Source organism: Aptenodytes patagonicus, chromosome Z (genome assembly GCF_965638725.1).
Source record: "Aptenodytes patagonicus chromosome Z, bAptPat1.pri.cur, whole genome shotgun sequence".
Taxonomy (NCBI): domain Eukaryota; kingdom Metazoa; phylum Chordata; class Aves; order Sphenisciformes; family Spheniscidae; genus Aptenodytes; species Aptenodytes patagonicus.
In genome coordinates, this window is record NC_134982.1 from 82,984,290 (window position 1) to 83,004,068 (window position 19,779).

Sequence of the window (19,779 nt, forward strand, 5' to 3'; positions counted from 1 at the left end):
AAATCCCTGAAGCTCTCTGCTGGGTTTATAGCAACAGGCAAACATCACAGAGGCTGTGCACACTAACAGCTCGCAGCATGTTTCTTACCCCACTCTGCTTCAGTTGCATGTTGAAGGAATTTTGAGAAGTCAGTCAGACCATGCTGAAAACAGCAAGATTTCAATCCACTTCAGACTATCCTGTGCCATAGGCCTCACTACTACCTCACCCTGAGAAGGAGGAGGAGGTGGTGGTCGGGTGCAGCTTAACCTTTTAAACGCTGTGTAAACTATGAACAGAGAGAACCTGATTTACCAATCTAGCTGGTGTATGTGGAGCAACTGTTTGGAGCCTCAGGAGGTGGAACTTGAGGAGGAGATGCTTCTTTTGCCAGAGGAAGTGAACTTGCATTTGTCTGAGTCATTAAAATTGGGTTCCTGAAGAATAGTCCCTAAGTGCAAACATTGTGGACAGAGGGAAAGAGGAAAGAAAAGAGGACACAGTTGAAGGCATTTTCCTTTCATTCCTTCAGCTCGCTGAATGGGTCAGGTAACAAGGACGTGGTTAGCAGCAACAAGGTGAAGAAGTAAAAGATCCATCCCTTTAGGTGTTCAAGTACAGGAAAGATTAATTGGCTTTGCTCTTTATTACCTTTGCTCACTGCTGTGGGAATGGGGTACCACTCATGGGACTTACAGGTAATTTGTCTCCTTTCACACTAGGTGGGGAGAGCAAAGCAGCAAGATTCTTGCTGTTGGTTCCTGATCTGAGTGACAATCTTGGCTTTCTTTGTTCTTCAGTTGGTTTTTGCAGTCAGGAAGCAAAGATTGTTGCTTTTATTTGGTGCTGGGATACAGATTTCATTAGGAAGAGCTGACTAAAGAGGCTTGCTGATTTTTTGTCCTCTTTGGCTGTTTTATTATAAATAATATGCAAGGAAAAATGCTTTTTCCTATTGTTCTTTTGTGAATAGATTGACAGGTTATAATTTGTCCACAGAACTACACTTGCATATGGGGAAATCAGGAGATAACATATCCTTCCTCCTTTAACCATCTGACTTCAGAAGTTATGAAATAGCAAGTGGTTTTATTAAGAGTATTTGTGTTCACAGAGCTAATAGAGCTGCTGCCTCTGCTGTTCTGTTAGCTGGAAGAAAAGAACCTTGGGCAATGGTGTGAAGAGGATGCATGACCTTTCATCATGTTTTTAAATTTTTCCTTACAAATAAGATAAACCAATAGCTTTTAATTTTTTTTTTTTTAAGAATCACATTCATTTTCTCTGATATTGCACATATTTTGTAAGTGGGAATGGATACTGCATTAGATTTTAAAATTATTTTTCTCATTGCATTTGGCTCGTGTTTGATGTCAAAACACAGTGTAGGTAAGTGGGAATATACACCTGGAGTTGTAGAAAAACTTTTATAGCTGCAGTATCATATTTTGAGTCCTCCTTATGCTACCACACGTCTCATAAATAATGAGCAAAACTCCACATCCCCTGTCCACCTTTCTGCTTCCTGAAATGAGTGAATGAGCAGGTACTGAGTCAGTGTAATAACGAGAGGTTTCTGGCTCAGTCTGTAATCCAGAGCACCAATTTTTATTTTTTTGATCTGTTCTTACTCTTGGGCTTGTCCAGCTTGGGAGGTTCTGCCAGTAATTTAAACTCCATCTGGCATAACTCTCGGAGTCAGGGGAACATTCAAGACTGTTCTCTCTGCCAGGGTTGGTAGCAGGGAAGGGACAGACACACAGAACAAACTCAACAAAGCAGCAAACAGAAATTAACATACAAAAATATGTAAAAATTAAGCAAAGCAACCTCTCTGCATAGACATCATGCTCTAAATGGGCTGGAAGATGTCAAACATTAATTTTGACTGTTTCAGAATTACTGATATTTTGGAATAATTTATTTTGGCTGTTATTCACAGAAAGAATTCACTATTTCCAGGTTTTGTTCTGACTTAAATGAATTTTTTGTTGTTTTGGCTGTTGGCAATGACTCAAAACAATTTCTTTTTCTATCTGTAGGGTCTATGTTCTTCCAGGTTCTTAAGTACGTACGTAAATGTAAACACAGAAAAAAAATATTTCTGAGTGCAGAGAAACTGCTCAAGTGGTTCAAGTTGGACACATTGTTAAAAAATTTGTGGAACTGGTTATGCTGAAAATGCATTATATAAATCATAATATATGTAATATATGTAATCTTTAAAATAAGCATTTTCTCCTCCAGAAAGTACACCCAGATATGCTGAAAGTATTATTAAACATCACAGAACATACTAAAATCCTTATTTGGTAATCACAAAGTTAAACCATCTCTAAAGTTGTGTAGTGTGATTTCCTTGAAAAAATATTAAATTTTAATATTGCTACATTATTTTGAATCCTTATTTAAACAATGGTGGGAGAAAAGAGGAAGAAAATACTGTACAGTGAAAACATAAATAAACAGAGAGTGAAAAAATATAGTATCTCTGCAAGGTCATATACTCCATCCAAAATCAACTTCATGCAGGTTGTTCAAGATAAAAGGAATCAATTAAAAAATGACAAGATACTCTTTGATATGAGCAGCTGTTGGTGAGATAATTTGCTTTTTTGCTGCTAATACGTTCATGAATTTTATTAGGAAAATCTGCCTCATATCTTGAATCAGAACAAGGACAAAAGAGATAGCATATTGCATGCATGATGCAAGGAGTACAGTAATGCAAAACATCTGGGTGGAGAGGCCGACAGTTCAAACTGATGTTCAGTCTATTAACAAAGCAACCTCCTCTTTGTTTTTTTCTTTTCCCACTGAAAAAAAAAAACAGCATTGGTAGATTTCTCCTTAAAGAAACACCTTTTTTCGATCCACTCAAATAAGTTTGCAAACCTGAATGATCTGTATGAATAATCATATATCATACTTATGACAAAGCAGTTTTAGAGGCCCTGTAGTTGATTTTAACCAGAACTACTCTGCACACTGGTAACCCCGTGTCAGTTTCCACAGGAGAAAATTTGGCTGTTTATTGAACTCCAAAACAAAAAAATCACTTGTGTTAAGGCTGTGCTTTGCTTAGTGTGATTTCAAGAACTTTACTCCTTCTTGTTCAACTGAATGTTTTAACCTACAAAAAAAGAGTATGTAAGTAGCTAAGTCTTCTTCGTAAAACCACAAAAAGATTGAACATATGGTAGGGAAAAGAATCTGTTCCTTTTTCTGCTGGCAAAGAACACCACCACTTCTAAACATAGCGACGTCATATTTTCTTACCCTCACAATTTCCTTTTCACTTTCACTTCTCATTCAAGAAAGCTGAAATATCAGCTCTTTCTCCTCATTTCCCTACTCTGTAAATGTACCCTTTATTCTAGAAATCCTAAGCAGCCATCATCTGGCAAGCCTATATACTTTAGGGTAAATCAGACAGCTCTCTTGCAAAGGTGACATTTTCAAAGCTTGGTGTGTGAAACTAAACAAATATTTGTGTGACCCTAACTTACAGATGCGGAATTCATATCTACAAATATCAAAGGGGCACTTAATTAGACATGGGTGTGTGAAAAGAACTGATTTGTGCATACATACTGCGTATACTTGAGTATAAACCGTCATTGCACAAATATGTGACTAAGTTGAGTCTTTCTAAATTTTTCATTTATTTTCTTCCTCTTCTTTGCTAATAATATTAGCTCCTGCAAGCCCCGAGTCAGTCAGAGGCTGCACCATCATCTAGAACATCTTCATTCCCATATGTCAGGCAGTAAAAATCCAATCTCAGAACTCACTTTTTCCCCTGATAGCTGCTACTCATACCTTACATTGAGTAAAGTTTCCTGATCTCTTTCATTAACTCACAGCTATAATAATGAGCCTTTAGCTTCAATATTTTCTTGTAAAATACTGTAACTGTTTTGATTTCTGCATGTTAGGAGAATACACTTCTTTGCTCTGTTAGAAGTTGAGCAATATTTTCTTTTGCAAGAAGCTATACATGTAGTTGTGTCTGTCTGGTAAGCAGTTACTCCTCATATATACAGCCTGTTTAATGCATTCTTCATACGCTTAGTGTAATTTAAAGGACCATATTTTGCTCTTAACTGGCATCCGTATAAGGCTTTTGACTCTCAGTCACTTAGCAATTAACAGCGTTGATTTAAGACATTCACATCTTCCACCTGTCTGCTCCCATTGCCCTTCTGAAGATTACTGACCTGGAAGAATTGGCAGAAGGGGAAGTGTTTTCACCCTGGGCTTCTCCCAAGTAAATCCTGTTTTCTTAGCACAAACTCACCTTTTTCAGGAGTTTAAAATCTTATACCAGACTTCGCAGTGTCATGGTTGTCGTCACATATTTCCTCCTCAGATAGGATGGAAATCTGTGGCAGAAGGAGAGGACAAGGGATAAGGCAGCACGATTCTTTAAAACATCACAATTTGGTTCACTGGAAAGACCTTTCTTTGTGTCTCCTGCGAATCTAGGATAGCTACCCCTTTACTCTTCCCATCATTCAGAGGGTTCAACACTCTGCCTTTTCATGTTCAGCACTCCCATAGAAGCACTTTTTTGTGTGAAGGAGTTTCAGATGTGTATCTTTGAAGTGTTTTCCAAAGATCAGCATCATTATAGTATTAAGTTTATGATCTTATGGTTTACTGTTCTCACCTTTCCCCATAATAAATTTCTCTCAGTATAATTTAACTGCAGGGCAGCAGCTCTTGCAGCATTGTAAAACAGTACTTTCTGATGGCATGTTTGTTCCTGTTGCTTAAGCATGCTCTCACTCCTGTGAGGGTTCCTTTTTGCAATTTGTAATTATGTGCTGAAAATAAACTAAAGTGGTATTTCACTCCCTTTATACATTTGAGTTGTATGCTACAGTAAGCTTTGAAGAAAACCCACAGGTTTGCAGTACCACTCATTCATGACATCGTGAAATGAACTTTTATATTCCCTGTTATTCCCCTTAGCTGTTTGATGGATATTTGTATAATATGAGGACTTCTAGGGGTAATTATATAAACAATTAATATGAAGAATACTGCTACTCTTCTCATTTCATCTGACTTTGTTAGATGTTCTGCAGCTTTATAATGTGTTATTTTATGTCATTCAAAGCTGTGTTGTATGCTAAACAACTATCTAAAGCCTTTGACCTTTATACTTATTTCTCAGTGTAGCATTTAGTTTTTGTTGGGAACATTCAAACTGAGTTAAAGTAACATTTGTTTGTGTTCTGACTGAATGATTCCTTAACAATTTTTTTTTCTTTTTTAAGGTAAAAAAATCATATCAGAGCCTACAACTGTTAAGCTGATTACATCTCTGAAAACTGACAGTGTGAAATCATCATCTGCTAAAGTTACTCTTAAACCTCCTGTTTCTGAGACTTCGATTACTGAAGTGGCCATCACGAAAACAGAGGTCCCTGCTTTGGAGGAAACAACCCTAGAGACTGAAGAAGATACAGAAATGACTACTGGTGTTGCTGAGGAAAAAAGGGAAATGGAGGTGCTTATGGAGAACATTAAGTTAACCACCCTTCTACCTCAGACTGTCACAGATGGCGAAATAAGCACTTACGACACACTGGGGAGGACTGAATATGATGTTTCACCTAAGCTAACAGAGAGCACATCTGCAGCTTTGGAACTGGAGCACACTTACTCTGAAGCAGAATTGCCCGAGGAACAAGGTAGGTCTGAAAGCATTGAGGACGCTTTCTTGACCTCTATAATTTTTCAGGATAGCACAGCTGTAGCTAAGAGTTCCACTGGTTCGTGGGAAGATACTGAAACAGGAGATACACAAAAACATGATGCTGATAATCAGACTGAACAAATAGAAGTGGGTCCTATGATGACAGCTACAGATAGCTTGTCACCAGCTTCTTGGAGAGAGTTTCCCAGGACAGGGACTTCAGTTTCACTAACAAAAGAGAATATGTATCTTGGTGCTCACTCAACAAAAGAACCCACAAAAATGGAGGCGAAATCTGACAAGAAACTTACAACTGTTGTAATCCCTAAAGCTTTGCTCACTGATCAGTATGATCTTACTACAGAGGGGGAGGGCAGAGAGAGCATGTACACCGTTATGCCTGATAGAGTTTCTGGCATGGCTACTGGTAGCGTCCCAGAATCAGATGTGCCTGCTGCATCAGAGACACTTGTAGACGAGCATGCAGTAACCACTGGACAATTTTCTACAGCAGATGAGTTAACTCCATTCGTTAAATTTAGTTCTGCGACGGTGTTTGATAATGAGGCATCAGCTGAAGAAAGCAGAGAGGACCTGAGAGATGTGCAGCCTACCATGTCATCTGGAATACCTGTATCCTTTTCTGTATCAACTGTTAATCAAACAGGATCTGAGGCCATCGCTCTCTCAGGAAGTACTGTTTCCCCACAAAACTTTGGAGAAGGCACCACATCTGTTATCCACTCATCTCAGCAAATGGAAGGATCAGCCATTTTAGAGGAGCAGGAAAAAACAAAGGAGCCAGAAATGAGAACAATGGATGTTAAGATTCCTCATGCCACAACCGTCATTCCTACTTGTGTTACAGCAGAATCTGAGGGATGTTCTGCAAGTGAGAAGTTCACACAGGCTCCTCCAGCTTCTGGCATGTGGCTGCCGACAGATAAAGATCAGGGGTATATGACAGAAGAGTCATCTCATACTAAGAGAATACATGAGTTAGATACAGAAGATGGTATCTCTGGAATGGAGCCTACATCATCTCCAGGGCAAATTACAGATTACACAAAGCATCCAGGAACTCCGATTTCAGCAGTTAGAGATGAAACTGAGACAAGCGTGGAGCCAGCAGAAACGAAAAGTGATGAAGAAGCTGTTTCAGCTGATTTTGAACAGAGTAAAGATACTACAGGTGTCTCCCACACAAGCAGCTCTTTGGATTTGGAAATGATCACAGTATCCAAAATATCAGTGGATGAAAGTAGTGCAACAATAAAGTCTTTTAGCTCCTCAAGTGTTACTGTATTACCAACTGCTATGCCCACAGTCATGGAGGTAACTGAACATGAAGGAGATGAAACATCAGGGTATGTTTTGAAAACGTCCATTCCTACCCCAGAATTTGAACAAAGAGAGGCTACTGAGACATCAGTAGCAATGCCTGCTGAAGAAGTCTCTACTGAAATGGAGGTCTCAAAAGACACCATGACAGAGGAAGGCCAGACAAGCATTGTGACATCAGCTGAGGAGGAGTCAGTGGCAACACTTCAAGACAGAACAGGAACACCATCAGCTGGCTTTGGAGGGACAAAGGGATCTATTATATTTACAGATGTAACAAAGGTAGATACTACAGTTCCACAGAAAGAACATGATACTTCCCTAGTTCCAGTTACTGTAGAGAGTGAGGTCACTAGAGATATGCCGGTTACTGATCAGACTCCTTTAGGTGGTATCTTGCATACAGAAGCAACAGAAACAACTGCAAAAGAGAGTGAGGTGTTCCCAGAGGAAGTCTCCACAAAAGATCAAGATAAGGAACCAGATACTGCCACTGAGTCTACCTTGTCTGTGACATCTGTCCAAATACATGAACAAAAGACAGCACCAGGATCTGAATCATCTCAAACAGCTATTCAGGAAAACCAGGATGAGACAGGTTCAGCTTATGATGAGACGTATCCAGCAACAGAAGTATCAGTGCCTGCGGTGAAGCTCACAGATTATGGAAGAGTTCTGGGACCCGATGAAACTAGCACCAGGACCTTGCATGTCACAGTGACTCCAAAAGTTGAAACTGCTACTGATCAAGAAAAGAAGGTCACTGAAGTGATGCCTGTAACAGTGGGTACCCAAGCAAAAACATATGAAAGCAGAGGAACCCCCACCAGGGAAGAAGACAGTGATGTAGTGAGCTGGGCATCTGTGTTGCCCCCCCGTACGATGCCGACAGGTCATTCTACTGTGGAAAGCATTACTCATCTGACTTTGGGAGCTTCTCCAAGCCAAACTCTGGAAGGTTCAGGAATATCAGAAGAACCTGAAGAAATCAAACCAGCTATATTTTCAGCTAATGCAACAGATAAGGCAACAATTCTCAGCAATGTAACAACACCTTCCATTAGTGCTGTAGAAAAAATTCAGCCTACATCAACATCCAAACCTTTTGTTACTCAAAAGTCACCACGTATCATTCCTGAGGAAGAAGAGGAGGTAACAAGCAATGACATCATCATAATTGATGAATCTGTTTCTCCCAGTAAAGCCACTGCTGATGACGATCTGACAGGAAAGATGTTAGAACCAGAAATTGATAAGGAATATTTCACAGCATCAACTGCTACTGCAGTTGCACGACCTACTGCACCACCCAAAGTGAAGGAGGCCACAGAGGCTTTACAACCACAAGAGGTGTCTCTTTCTACTTCACAACCTGATAGTGGAAATGACATAAGATTGTATGTTATTCAAATCGCAGGCAATGATACAGGTAAGATTTTGCCTTTTAGACCTGCAGTCCATCAGAATGGACAGTTTATCATAACAAACTGGTGTGCTTTAGAATATACTGGAGATGTTTCTTGGATCACTGAAGGATGCAAAGTACAAGTTTTATCTAGACAGCAACTTACTAAATATTGGTAGGTCTATTTTTCTATCCATTAAAAAAAACCTCAGAAATGTGTTATATATATGGTTTGGGGTAAGATTGATTTCTTTGTAAGAATGAATATGAAACTGTTGTATTTCCTCTTAAAAGTCATGATGGCTATAGTCCAGTTTTCTTATTTAATGTTGTCAAGTCACTGATTTAACTTCAGCTATCTGTGAAACAAGCATTTTAATTTCACAGCTTCCATTCCATGCATTACTAGTCCTAAACGAAGCACTAGATTATTTTAACATTCCATTACTCTGTAGCAATTAACAATGCCATGTACAGTATAGTCAACTAAAAAAGGTTAAGGCACTCAACTGCATCTACAAGTGGACCTCCTGTGATTTGTGGGAAGGGTTTTTGCATGTTTTTGTAGCATATCATAATATTTTTTAATAATTTTTTCAGAATCTGTGATGCAAATTGACAAAATTTTTAGTTTTGTTACCTTTTTTAGCTGATGGCACTGTACATGTGTATGCAGCTTCAATTCCATGGGTATCCAGAACAGAAACTCCTGAAGTAACAATGAACTGTTGAGTTTTATGACGAATATGTCTTCATAATGCAACAGCTGAAGGCTATGCAATTTTACATTAAAGAAGCCTGTCAACTGACTATTATTTAAGATGTCTTGGAAAAACCTTATTTTTTGAAATGATATGTAAAAGAACTGACAAAAAGGATAAAGCTTAAAATATCTATTAGGTTCAATGTTGCATTCTGTTTAATTATTTTATAGTTATTTTATAATTATATTTTTTTTTGAAGGAACACAGTAAAAATTCATTTTATGTCTTATTTACCTTAACTATATGCAATGCTTTTGAATGGTTATATAAGAAAGTGTTTTCTCATTGGTTCTCAGCTGTAACATCCATATCTTTGAAGAACTCATCCAACAGAATTCATAATTTATGGAAGTCTTTTGGTTGGTTTTGTCAGGTTTCTGCTTGGTAGAGTTTCATTCAAAAATCAAAAGGCAGAAGTAGTTTCCCTGAGATGTGCCGTATCTTTATTTGACTTTTCATACAGCGGATTTTGTATTTTTATTCATTTTATGCTTATTATCCTATTTTATATTTACAAGATGTAAAACTGCACAAATCATATCAGTGGTAGCTTAACCTTCTATTTCAGAAAATAATAGTTCTGTTATTTTAACATTTAAACACTACTTTTGTTTCTGTGGTATAATTATTTTGTCTGAAGCTTTAGATGTTGCCAGTGTCTTGGAAGTCTCAATTAAATAAGACAAGTCTGGTAAGTCAGAACAGAAGGGTAATTTCTGAAGACTAGAGTTAAGCGACATACTAAATACTTCGGTACCTGTGGAAATTTGGTTAATTTGGCTTAATAATTAATAGTTGGACTGTGTAGTAGTGAACTAGTATTCGCTGTTACATTGTTGAGTTATACTACAGTTTATTGCATATGGGAGAGTGGGTAGTGCTGGGCAGCTGCATGTTCCAGGCGGACGGAAAGAAGTAGGATGGTTTGGGAGGGTGTGGAAACTTGGTGTGTTCTTCAGATAGTGCATAAGGTATGTGATTCAGGATTTCTCTGCATATACATCATGGGAGTCTTATTTTATACTTTTTTCAGAATGGTGTGGGTACTGTGATTCACTAAATTAGGAATTAGCTCAAGCTGGATTATCTAAAGGACAGTGGATCAATGCGTAGCCGCTCTTCATAGCTACTCTTGCTTTCACTTGGGTGATCGGGTCCTTAGGGCAGACTTTCTTCAGAATTTGCCTTCTGCATCTTCACAAACTTTCTAAAGCTGTGCATGCATTTTCCAGGTACATATGTGCATATATGTGCGGATGTTTATAAGCAGAGTTAAAGCTATACATACTTAAAATTCCACCTTTAGGAATGATTTAGTCTGTCGGCATAGAAAAAAATTTCTTTTTCTTGAAGTATTACGCAATTCTGTATATGGCAGTATCTGTATTCTCTTTAAACATAAAGGGATTTATCATATATCTAGTGCAAGGTCAAAAAAGAGTTTTCTTTATTTTTCTGTTTTCAGAATCTGACAGTGGAAATTCCTGCATTTAACTATCCACAGAGAAAAGGCACCCTATACTTACTTACCACAAGTTAAGTTAGAGCTGCCAAAGATTTATTCTGTCTGAGGATTCGGATTAGTGTTTTCTTTTTTTTCTCCAGAAATGAAAGTCTGCATCTGAAAAATCCTGTCAAGTCCAGTTTTGCTTCATTGTTCCTCAGTCCATAAACTTTTCTTTGTGCTGAAGAAAATGTACATAGGAGGTGCTGAAGAGGAATGAATTTGGGAAATATTACTAACATATGCCTTTCACTAGGACATAGTTCAACTTCTTATTCTATCACTCTTTGTTTGAAAATTGCTCTGCAGTCATACAGGAACTACATAAACTGTACCTTTGGCTTTTTGTTCTCAGCTAAATGGGAACAAGAAATACAGTTTTCATCATTACATCTCTGATAAAACAAAGGTTTTCCTCCTTTGCTCTGGCATGTTTTCAAGGTAATATAGCTTAGCATTCTTAAATAAAATAATCAGTGAGGGTTATAAGCAAAAGCCTTCATCATTTTCAAGTCAGGAGTCCAAAAGTGCCTCCTAAGAAACAACAACTTGCTTACCAAAGCCCTTCAAATAATAGCTGTTTTAAATAGGAATAACAATGAGAGGTTTGCTGTATAAATGCTATTGTGTATAAATGAATATAATATTTTCCTTTTTGTGTATGCACAAGTGTTGGAAATATTTATGAGATTCCCCCCCCCCCCCATCTTTCTTCACCTCCTTGTTATTCAGCTTTTGCCAGGATTAACAGTTTAATAGTGAAGCAGGGCTCAGTGGAAATACGGTACCATGTTTTGTTTCCTATCAGCTGTATCACTTAATTGCAGTAAAAACTTGCTATTATATAACACAGCTGAATATTGGTCTCTGCAGCTCCATTTACCATCTGTAGCGTAGGCATAATAATATTTAAGTGCTCCATGGAGGTGCTATTGGGCTTTGTTAGTTACGAGTAATATTTTATACTCCTTGTTGAAGAGAAGGGTCATGCCAAACGAATGCAGGTTTGAGAGATGCAGACATTTTTAGCAGTTCCCAGCAAGCAGGGCAGAGCGTATCCCCTGCAGCACAGGAGGCCCTTTGCGATTGGTGGGTGCCCTACCTCCCAGCGAAGTGTGGCGAGAGCAGCCCATTGCTGCTCTGGGCCTGGAGAGTTCACCTGTGGCCATCCACTGGTAGAGGGAGAAGCGAGAAGGATTTCTTGCGCCTTTCTTCTCAGTCTCAAACCCTCGCTAAACTGGCACCAACTTTGCTGAAGCACTTTGAAGTCTTTGGCTGGAATGTGTTGTCGATGTATGGAATGTGTTATGGATGTATGGAATGTGGGGGATATTATTCTTCATTATTATTGTAGACTCAAGCTGTGCTTGAAAGACGCTGAATGTTGACTGGGTTAAATTCAATTAAATATAGTGGCAAGGATCTTAGGTTGTCTTAGACACCCCACCCCCCACCCCCCCTTAATATGAAATAGTACAATATATAACTGAAAGTTGATATTAAATATTTTCAATTTTTTAATACAATAAGGCCTTATATTTATTAGACCAGAAAAAGTTTCTCCTAGAGGACTTTTTTTCTTATGCCATCCAAGAGGTAGTTACACTCCTAGCTTTTAAAATGCATGCTTGCGATCAATTAAAACTTTCATAAAGGAGGTTTCAGTTACTTTTAGATAAAAAAAATTACCCATGGAAACAGAAGTAATTTGGGGAAGTAAGCCTGGTGGAAGGTCAAGCTCATTAGCTTAAATTCTGGAAAATGCGCTCTAGTGCTGATAAGAAAGAACACACCGCTGAATGGATTAAGCTGCTTATTTGTATAAGAATACAGCAGTTTTCATTGAGAAAATGTTTTGTACAAAGAATCCATATACTTCCATGTGAGCAAGTGTGAGGCAGGTGCACAAATTAATGAGGGATATAAGGCATGTTTTTTCTCACAGCCTATGGCACACGGGCAGATCTAGGGCAGGTGTTCCAGTTAATGGGGAAAATATATTTGTGCATGGGGAAACATCCCTTTTTATGCTACAAAAAGGACCACGCACATGTTTCATAATGGAAAGGGCTTGGGACTTCATTCACTTGAGTGGAACAACAAGTTATTCCATTGGGATCGTGACTGCGTTGTGAAAGTGAGAAAGCAAAATAGCCCTGCACTGTGGTGTGTTATCACATTAGCAGCTTTCCATTGCATCAGATAGGACAGAGGAGTTTGTCTTCCACTGCAAAGATGCAAAACTTGCCACCTCCTGCCCTTTTATGTTCTCATAGCTCCTATGTATTGTAGTGGTGAGAGCTGATGCTGTTGCTGGAAGGTAATCGATTAGCAGCTGAAAAAAAAACCCCAAACCTGAAGGAACTTTTCAGCTCATAAAGCTTTTATGAGCTGAAAAATGCTTATGGGGGTGGTGTTTAACAGTGGTTGAGGGGATGCTGGAAACATAACTCCTGTCTGTATCAGGAGTAATTTGCACACCTGCATTTTTTGGAGACATTTAAAAGTCTTTACTTATATGTGAATATGTTTCAAAGTGCTTCTTGGACCCTGGGACTCACACCAGCTCTGTCTGGTTTCTTGTCCCCTCCAGCTTTGAACAGAATGAAATTGCAGGAACTTGTGCTCTGTAGATGTGGAATTTTATGGAAAGAGGTTATAAACCTTTGTGTTTCAACATGTAATTCTCTGACATGCATATTTCTGTCTTAGCAGTGTAAGAGGGCATGTGAAATTTGAATGAAATGCAGCATGGTAATGAGTCATAGTCATAAACCTTAACAAAGAAGGCAGAATAGAGTCTTTTCAGGTCCTTCTTAGGCCTTGTCTTAAAATGCATTTAATCCTGTTGTCTTCACAGCTCCTTCTGGAGGGCTGTCCCAGATCGTCATGGCTGTCTTTAAGTCTGATTCCAATATCTAGCCTGAATTGCTTCTTGGCCAGTTTATACCCATGTTTATTCTTGCCAGCATTGTCTGTAGCTTGAATAGGTCTTTTTTCTTCCTGACACTTATCCCTTGATACTTTTATTTCTCTGCTCAGTTATAGAGAATAACCATGTCCCCTTTCAGCCTTCATTTTGCTAACTTCTGAGGGGAATGTGTGCGTGGGAGAGTGGAAATGCGCTGGGAGCATGCTGGGAGGAAAGACGCTGGCTCTGTTCCGGAGGCTGTGGGTGTCAGGATGGTGCTATGGCCAGACCAGACGATGGTGTGGAGGGACAGGAACAGCATGCCTCGCAACACCATTTCCAGGCAGCACTTCACTTGCAATAGAACCAGCTTCAAAGCATGCAGCATGTAGGCTTGTGTCTGTCTGCACCTGTACCCACATTGTTCTCTTTTAAGTTATTTTATTTATGTCCACTGGCAAATATCTATCTGGACACTGTAGTATACACACATGTGCTATGTGTAATTTTTGGTGTACCTTTCAAAAACTACGTGTATTAGAGAGACTTCTGCTGAAGGTGAGGAGGCTTTGTCTTTTATGTGCTGACATCACCATTTGTTTTTCCTCAAATGAAAAGTATATGCTACTGAAACCTATTGTTTATTCATAGGACCTATTTCAAATCAAAGTTTATTGCAAAGGAAAGATGCTGTCTTGCATTCACTGCATTCTGCTGCTTTAGGTAGTGACTGATAACATGCCCAAGTGGATGTGGATGTGTATGAATAGGACTTCCCTGCCTGTGCAAGCTGTTCAGCTTTCTTAACAAATGCTTAATTCTTGATACCACTGTCATGCATTTATGAGAAGAAGAGTTCCAAATTTACCTAAACATTGCAGTGAGCAAAGTACAATTTAATTTGCAAGTTCATTTCAACTTGTATGCATTTGGACGTGGTGTTCTGTGGCCACGGTTTGTTGGTACTGTGCAACTAGACTGAACTGAATTCATTTCTGGTGGGATGTTGAAGCAATAGTAAAAATGGCCTCACATGTGCTGAACCAACATCCCACCTTATTAAGTGCAAAATCTCCTATTTATTTAATGGAGGGCTGGGATTGTCTCCTTATTAACTGTAACGTTCCAGATGACATTAAGACTATGGCAGCTGCTGCTCCTCATCAACCCTGGAGAAAGACCACATTCCCTGCTGCCCTGAGCATGCTGCAGTCAATGGATATGGTCTTATTTCAGTGTTTGAATTAGTAATGTGGTTCTTCCTGGTAGTGTTTTGTTTTGAGCCCTGGGCTTGTGTGTTCAGCTAAGAAAGAAAACCACCTTGTGGTTTTGAAACACATTTCCAAATGAAACAGGTTTGTCAATGTCTGATAGCTACTCAAGTCATTTTCATGCCCTGAATGACCGAACTCTCTTATGTTATTCATAAAACCTGGCATAGACACAGCCAAGTTCTCATTTTTTTCTGGAGCAACTGAAGTGTTAAATGCTAAATAACATGGCCAGATTCTGATATCATCTTCCCCAGTGTAATTACACCATAGTAATTCCAATGAGGTGATTGAGAGCAGAATTGTTATGGGGATGTGGGGATGGTAGGTATCAGAATGTCTTCATAACGTTTACAGCTTCTGGTTCATTCTATAATTAGGTGATTTTTTCTTCAGAACAAATTCGTGTCACATATTTAACCCAAACTGATAGACCTGTTGCTTAATTAAACCAGTTGTAATTTTTCTATATTAGAATACTCATGTTGTACTGGTGCTGTGGAGGGTGTTTTAAAATAGGTTGGACGCCATCACATATAAATCATATTTAAAATGCAACAGCAACGATGCCCTGTATGAAAGCAAGCCCTAATAAACAAGTAATTGTAACAAATTCAAGCTTTTTGTACACTGCTCCTTTTTCCAAAACAAAGGAAAAGAAAAAAAAAACAACCCCATATCCAGCAGAGCTGAAACTTGATACTTAGAAAGTTTCTCAGGAAGCTAAGACTGTGAATTAATAAGTAGTCTTCAGGCCACTATTGCTGGCTCTTCCTGAAGACTTATTATAGAACAATAATTTCTTTTTTCACATTCCTTTATAGACTCCCATAGATACAAGGAACAATGCCCTCACATTAAATACTGCACATTCCCTGCTGTTTTTGCATTGTTTCCAAGGAAACGCCTCAGATCTAGACATAGGGATTACACATTTCTAGCTTTCTTATAGCTCTGTGTTTATTCATGAGGGGGCAGAAGCTAGTTGTATACTCTACCCTATGTGAGGTAGGAACACTATGAAAATCAATGAAACTGAAGTATTTCTACATCTCCAAAATGTTACTTAAGCATTTATTTGTTCTTACCTTAATTGAATTATTTGGCTTCTTGGGCTATATGCTTTTTTTCAGTTTATTTTGCCCACATTCAGAGCCTGTCAGGTGTGAACTAATTCTGAGTCAGTAGCCTTATAACCATGTTAGTATAGGATGGAGTTTGTGCTAACAGGTTTATATTCAAAAGTCTGCCCCCCTCTGCTATTTTTTCAGTGCTGCACTAAGCTTACCACAGCTAGGAATCTATTTTTAGCGATAGTTGGTTGAAAACTTTTGTTCTCAAGTATTGTCCAACAAAAATGTCTTTTTCAAAAAACAAGTATTTATAAAAACAAATTAATATTTTTCCAAAACAAATATTCCATTTATGCCAAGGAAAAAAATGTAAATGGAAAAAGTTCTGCTTTTAAAAGCAAAATGAAACCGTTTCTCATTTTTGTATATGCATGGATTATATGGTTAAAAAGAAGCTCATGCTCTGTGTGCATTATATGTTCTTTTCCCAGCTCTGAGCAATGAAATAGTTAAATATTTACAGGTATACTGCAGCTTGCTCTCAGATAAGTCTTCTTCAGTTATAAGCTTATTCTAGAGTATTTGCTGCATCAGGCTTCCTTTTCTGCTCTGCTCTTCCTTCTATTTCATCTGCTGTTCACATGTCTCTGCAGAGTTCAGGAAAGGGTGAGGATCAAAGGCACCCTAAAAGTTGATCCAGATAGAAACTATGTATCAAAATACTGTTTTAGTACTTAATTTTTGAAAGTCTTTCAAGCACATGGTGCTGCACTCCTTTTCCTAAAATTGTGTCTGAAAGAGAGAGTCACACCTGTGTCATTCCATCTGCAGCAGTGGGGTTTTTACAGCCTTAATGTTGGTTTAACTGAGAATCTGGTTTATTCCTAGGCTGCTTTAGATGTTTAATACCCAAAGCAATCATGTTTATTAACCCGTCTAGCTAATTTTCAATTTTTTTCAGCTTTTTTCCCACAAGTCAGGGGATGATGTCAAGAATATTCCATTAAAATTACAATTACAGAATCCACTCTGTCTTCTGAATAGTATTTGCAAAGCACAAGACTCAGATTTATGTGCAAAAATCCACATGCCATGTATGTCAATATTTATGTGCATAATCACTCTAACTATATTCTAAAACATATATTTGCATTTAAAATATTATGAAGATACTATAGTAACTTGAGTTACTACTGCTACTGCTGTAGTAAGTCAAGTCATTTTGCACAAGCAGATGGATCTAGGACAAGGGTGATTTGCCCCACAACAGACCATTCCAACAAAGCTTTGGTCATATTTCAATGAAGAAAACTGAAGCTTAAAAAAAAGATTTGCCATGACAGAATGACTGTATGTTGCCACATGATTAATAACTCTAAATACAGGAGCAGGGACTGCAGCCAAACAGTGTATCTAATCAGCTGTGATTTTGGGTGCTGGCTGTGTGACCAGTGGGCTTGTACAGACATTAAATAAAAAGTGTGCTTATGAGGTACTTGAAATATGCTTGGAAAATTGTAGGGGATAAAATGTCAGAAAAGCATCATGATAAGTGGCGGTACAAATACATAAACTTTTCCAGATATCTGTAAAAAGAGCATTGTGGGGTAGGTCAGGTGGGGTAATCATCATCATAGCTTTAGTTCTTTGAACAGTTATTCAGAATGACGCCATTTTGCATGGGGAGGATCCTCCTGAAAATGTATGTTTGGTTTTTTTCCTTCCTTCCCGCCTTCCTTCCTACCTTCTGTCCTTCCTTCCTTCCTGCCTTCCTTCCCTCTTGCTTTCTTTTTTCTCTCTATTTCCCTCTTTCCCTTTTTTCCCCTCTCTCTCTCTTCCCTGCCCGCTCCCCCCCCCCCCCCCCCCAAATATACAGCCACATATATAAACACTGCGTCTCTCTTAGAACTTGAACATCAGAATATTTTCTGGTTTTATTTTTGCCACATAAAATTCCTCCTTTGAAACAAATTACTTTGATTAAGAAAGTAAAATTTAGCACATGCCTACTATGTAAACCAACCTTTATTACTACTACACTAATATAATATCGACCTAATTTTTTCCAGAACTGCCACATTAAGGGGTATACTGTAAGTTTGCTCCTAAAGCCAAATATTGTTGACATTACTGGAGAAAGGGACAGGGGAAGGAATATTCATTATAGACCATTTCACATCTGAACAGCCAGAGAAGCAGTCAAATGGTGGACATCTGCTTCGACATTGTAACTGTAGTATTTTGACTTTTGCCCCAAATTTTTGCTGTGACAAGTTGGTTTTGGTTCTTCTGGGAGGGGACACTCTCTTCCCATGTTAGTAGGGCCAGAACTGGTTCCTTCTTGTTCCATCTGTGTAACAGCAAAAACATTTGAGGTTGCCCTGGTGTAACATGGTGTAGTTTAACCAAGGGATTGCGGTGAAGTGGGCTAGGAAAGGGCAAGACCCATTGATATCTCACTGTTTCCACCTCAGTCATGGAACACTACACATGAGATCAAGGCTGAAGTTGTTCTGGTGAGCAGTTGCTTTCCTTCCCAGCCAGCTCTTCTGTTTACCACCTGACCTCATGAGTCGTAGTGTGGAGTTTGGCTTTTCTATATATACATCCAGATAGACCATCTAATCCAGATACCGTGTGACTGCACAGTCTGACTTTGTGCTTTGTTTAGGATTTCAGCTGGAGGAAATGATTTATTACTTGCCAGTTGTTTGTTTTTGGGTTGTTTAGCCCTGCAGAGTTTTAGAATTGTCTTCTCCGTAGGCAGTAAGTAAAATGTTGTAATTGGAAGGATGCTCGTGTCAGGGACTGCTCAGGAGGAGGCACCGCTGGCTGGAGTGTCATTTTGTTAATGACATGTTGGGGTAGAGAGGAAGTGGGAATAGTTGTCCTTAGAATATTGTATGACAAATATTCAGTCATTATCCAGGGAACTGTATCCTGCACTTGCTGGGGCTTAGACTTGACACTGCAAGGCTGCCATTTTTAACAACTTGACATTTTACTCAATCTGTTTTTTCTTAACAAGTTTACCGCTGTGTCAGGGGGGGAACGCAGGAAGCAATGAAGCTGAAGGAAATGCCAGAGGTTGCCAGAAGGCTTCATGATATGCTTTTATAATAAAACGGTTCCTTTATTTCTGACATGGTTTTTGCATCATCATGTCTATTACTTTAAAATTTGGCAGGGGTGTTTAAGCACAGCCACGCAGGCCAGAGCCCTGTACAAAACAGATGTCCACATAAGCGACATCCACTTTCCACAGGTGTTTCTGGTCATAGCCAACTCTGTCAAGATGGAGCTTGGGGGGGAATGGTATAGCTGTAAAAAGGCTGCTGGAACATGCCAGCAATTGATACTCAGGTTTTCAAGGGCTCTGTATCTTGCGTGGAAACAGAGACACCCAAATATGGTAAAGCAGACTGGGTAAGTGAATTTGAGTAGGCAAGACTGACCACCCACCTTGAATTACTTTCAACTTCTACCCAGCCAGCTGTGCAAAAATTATTATTTTCAAATATTTTCTTCCAGAAATTTACTTGAGTAATTGAGATTTTTATGCAAGGTCAATTTATATATGATTTTTTTTTTTTTACTGCTGATGAGATTTAAAAAATGCAAACTTCTCTTTTGACTGTCAGGGGGAGAACAAAACATAAATTTTGATAAAATTTAGAGGGTAAAAAAAGTAAACCTATTGAAATGTGCCCTACATCCTTAAGCATTTCTAAAGGGAGCCAAAGTTAACAAAACTTTTAGAAATATATATCCAGCTGGGGAACATTTTTAAGTGAACTGAATAAAACCTTTTGTTTATTTAGAC

The 19,779-nt window shown here is 38.6% G+C and overlaps 1 protein-coding gene across 4 annotated transcripts in view; it reads left to right on the plus strand.

Moving 5' to 3' along the window:
* VCAN (versican) overlaps positions 1-19,779 on the plus strand; it is a 113,329-nt gene that overhangs the window by 49,815 nt on the left and 43,735 nt on the right. For 3 of the 4 annotated variants that reach the window (XM_076361914.1, XM_076361916.1, XM_076361915.1), the window contains exon 7: positions 5,266-8,457. In XM_076361914.1, coding sequence (XP_076218029.1) covers positions 5,266-8,457 — 3,192 coding nt within the window. The remainder of the gene's footprint in view (positions 1-5,265; positions 8,458-19,779) is intronic. The other variant, XM_076361917.1, reaches the window with a different exon arrangement.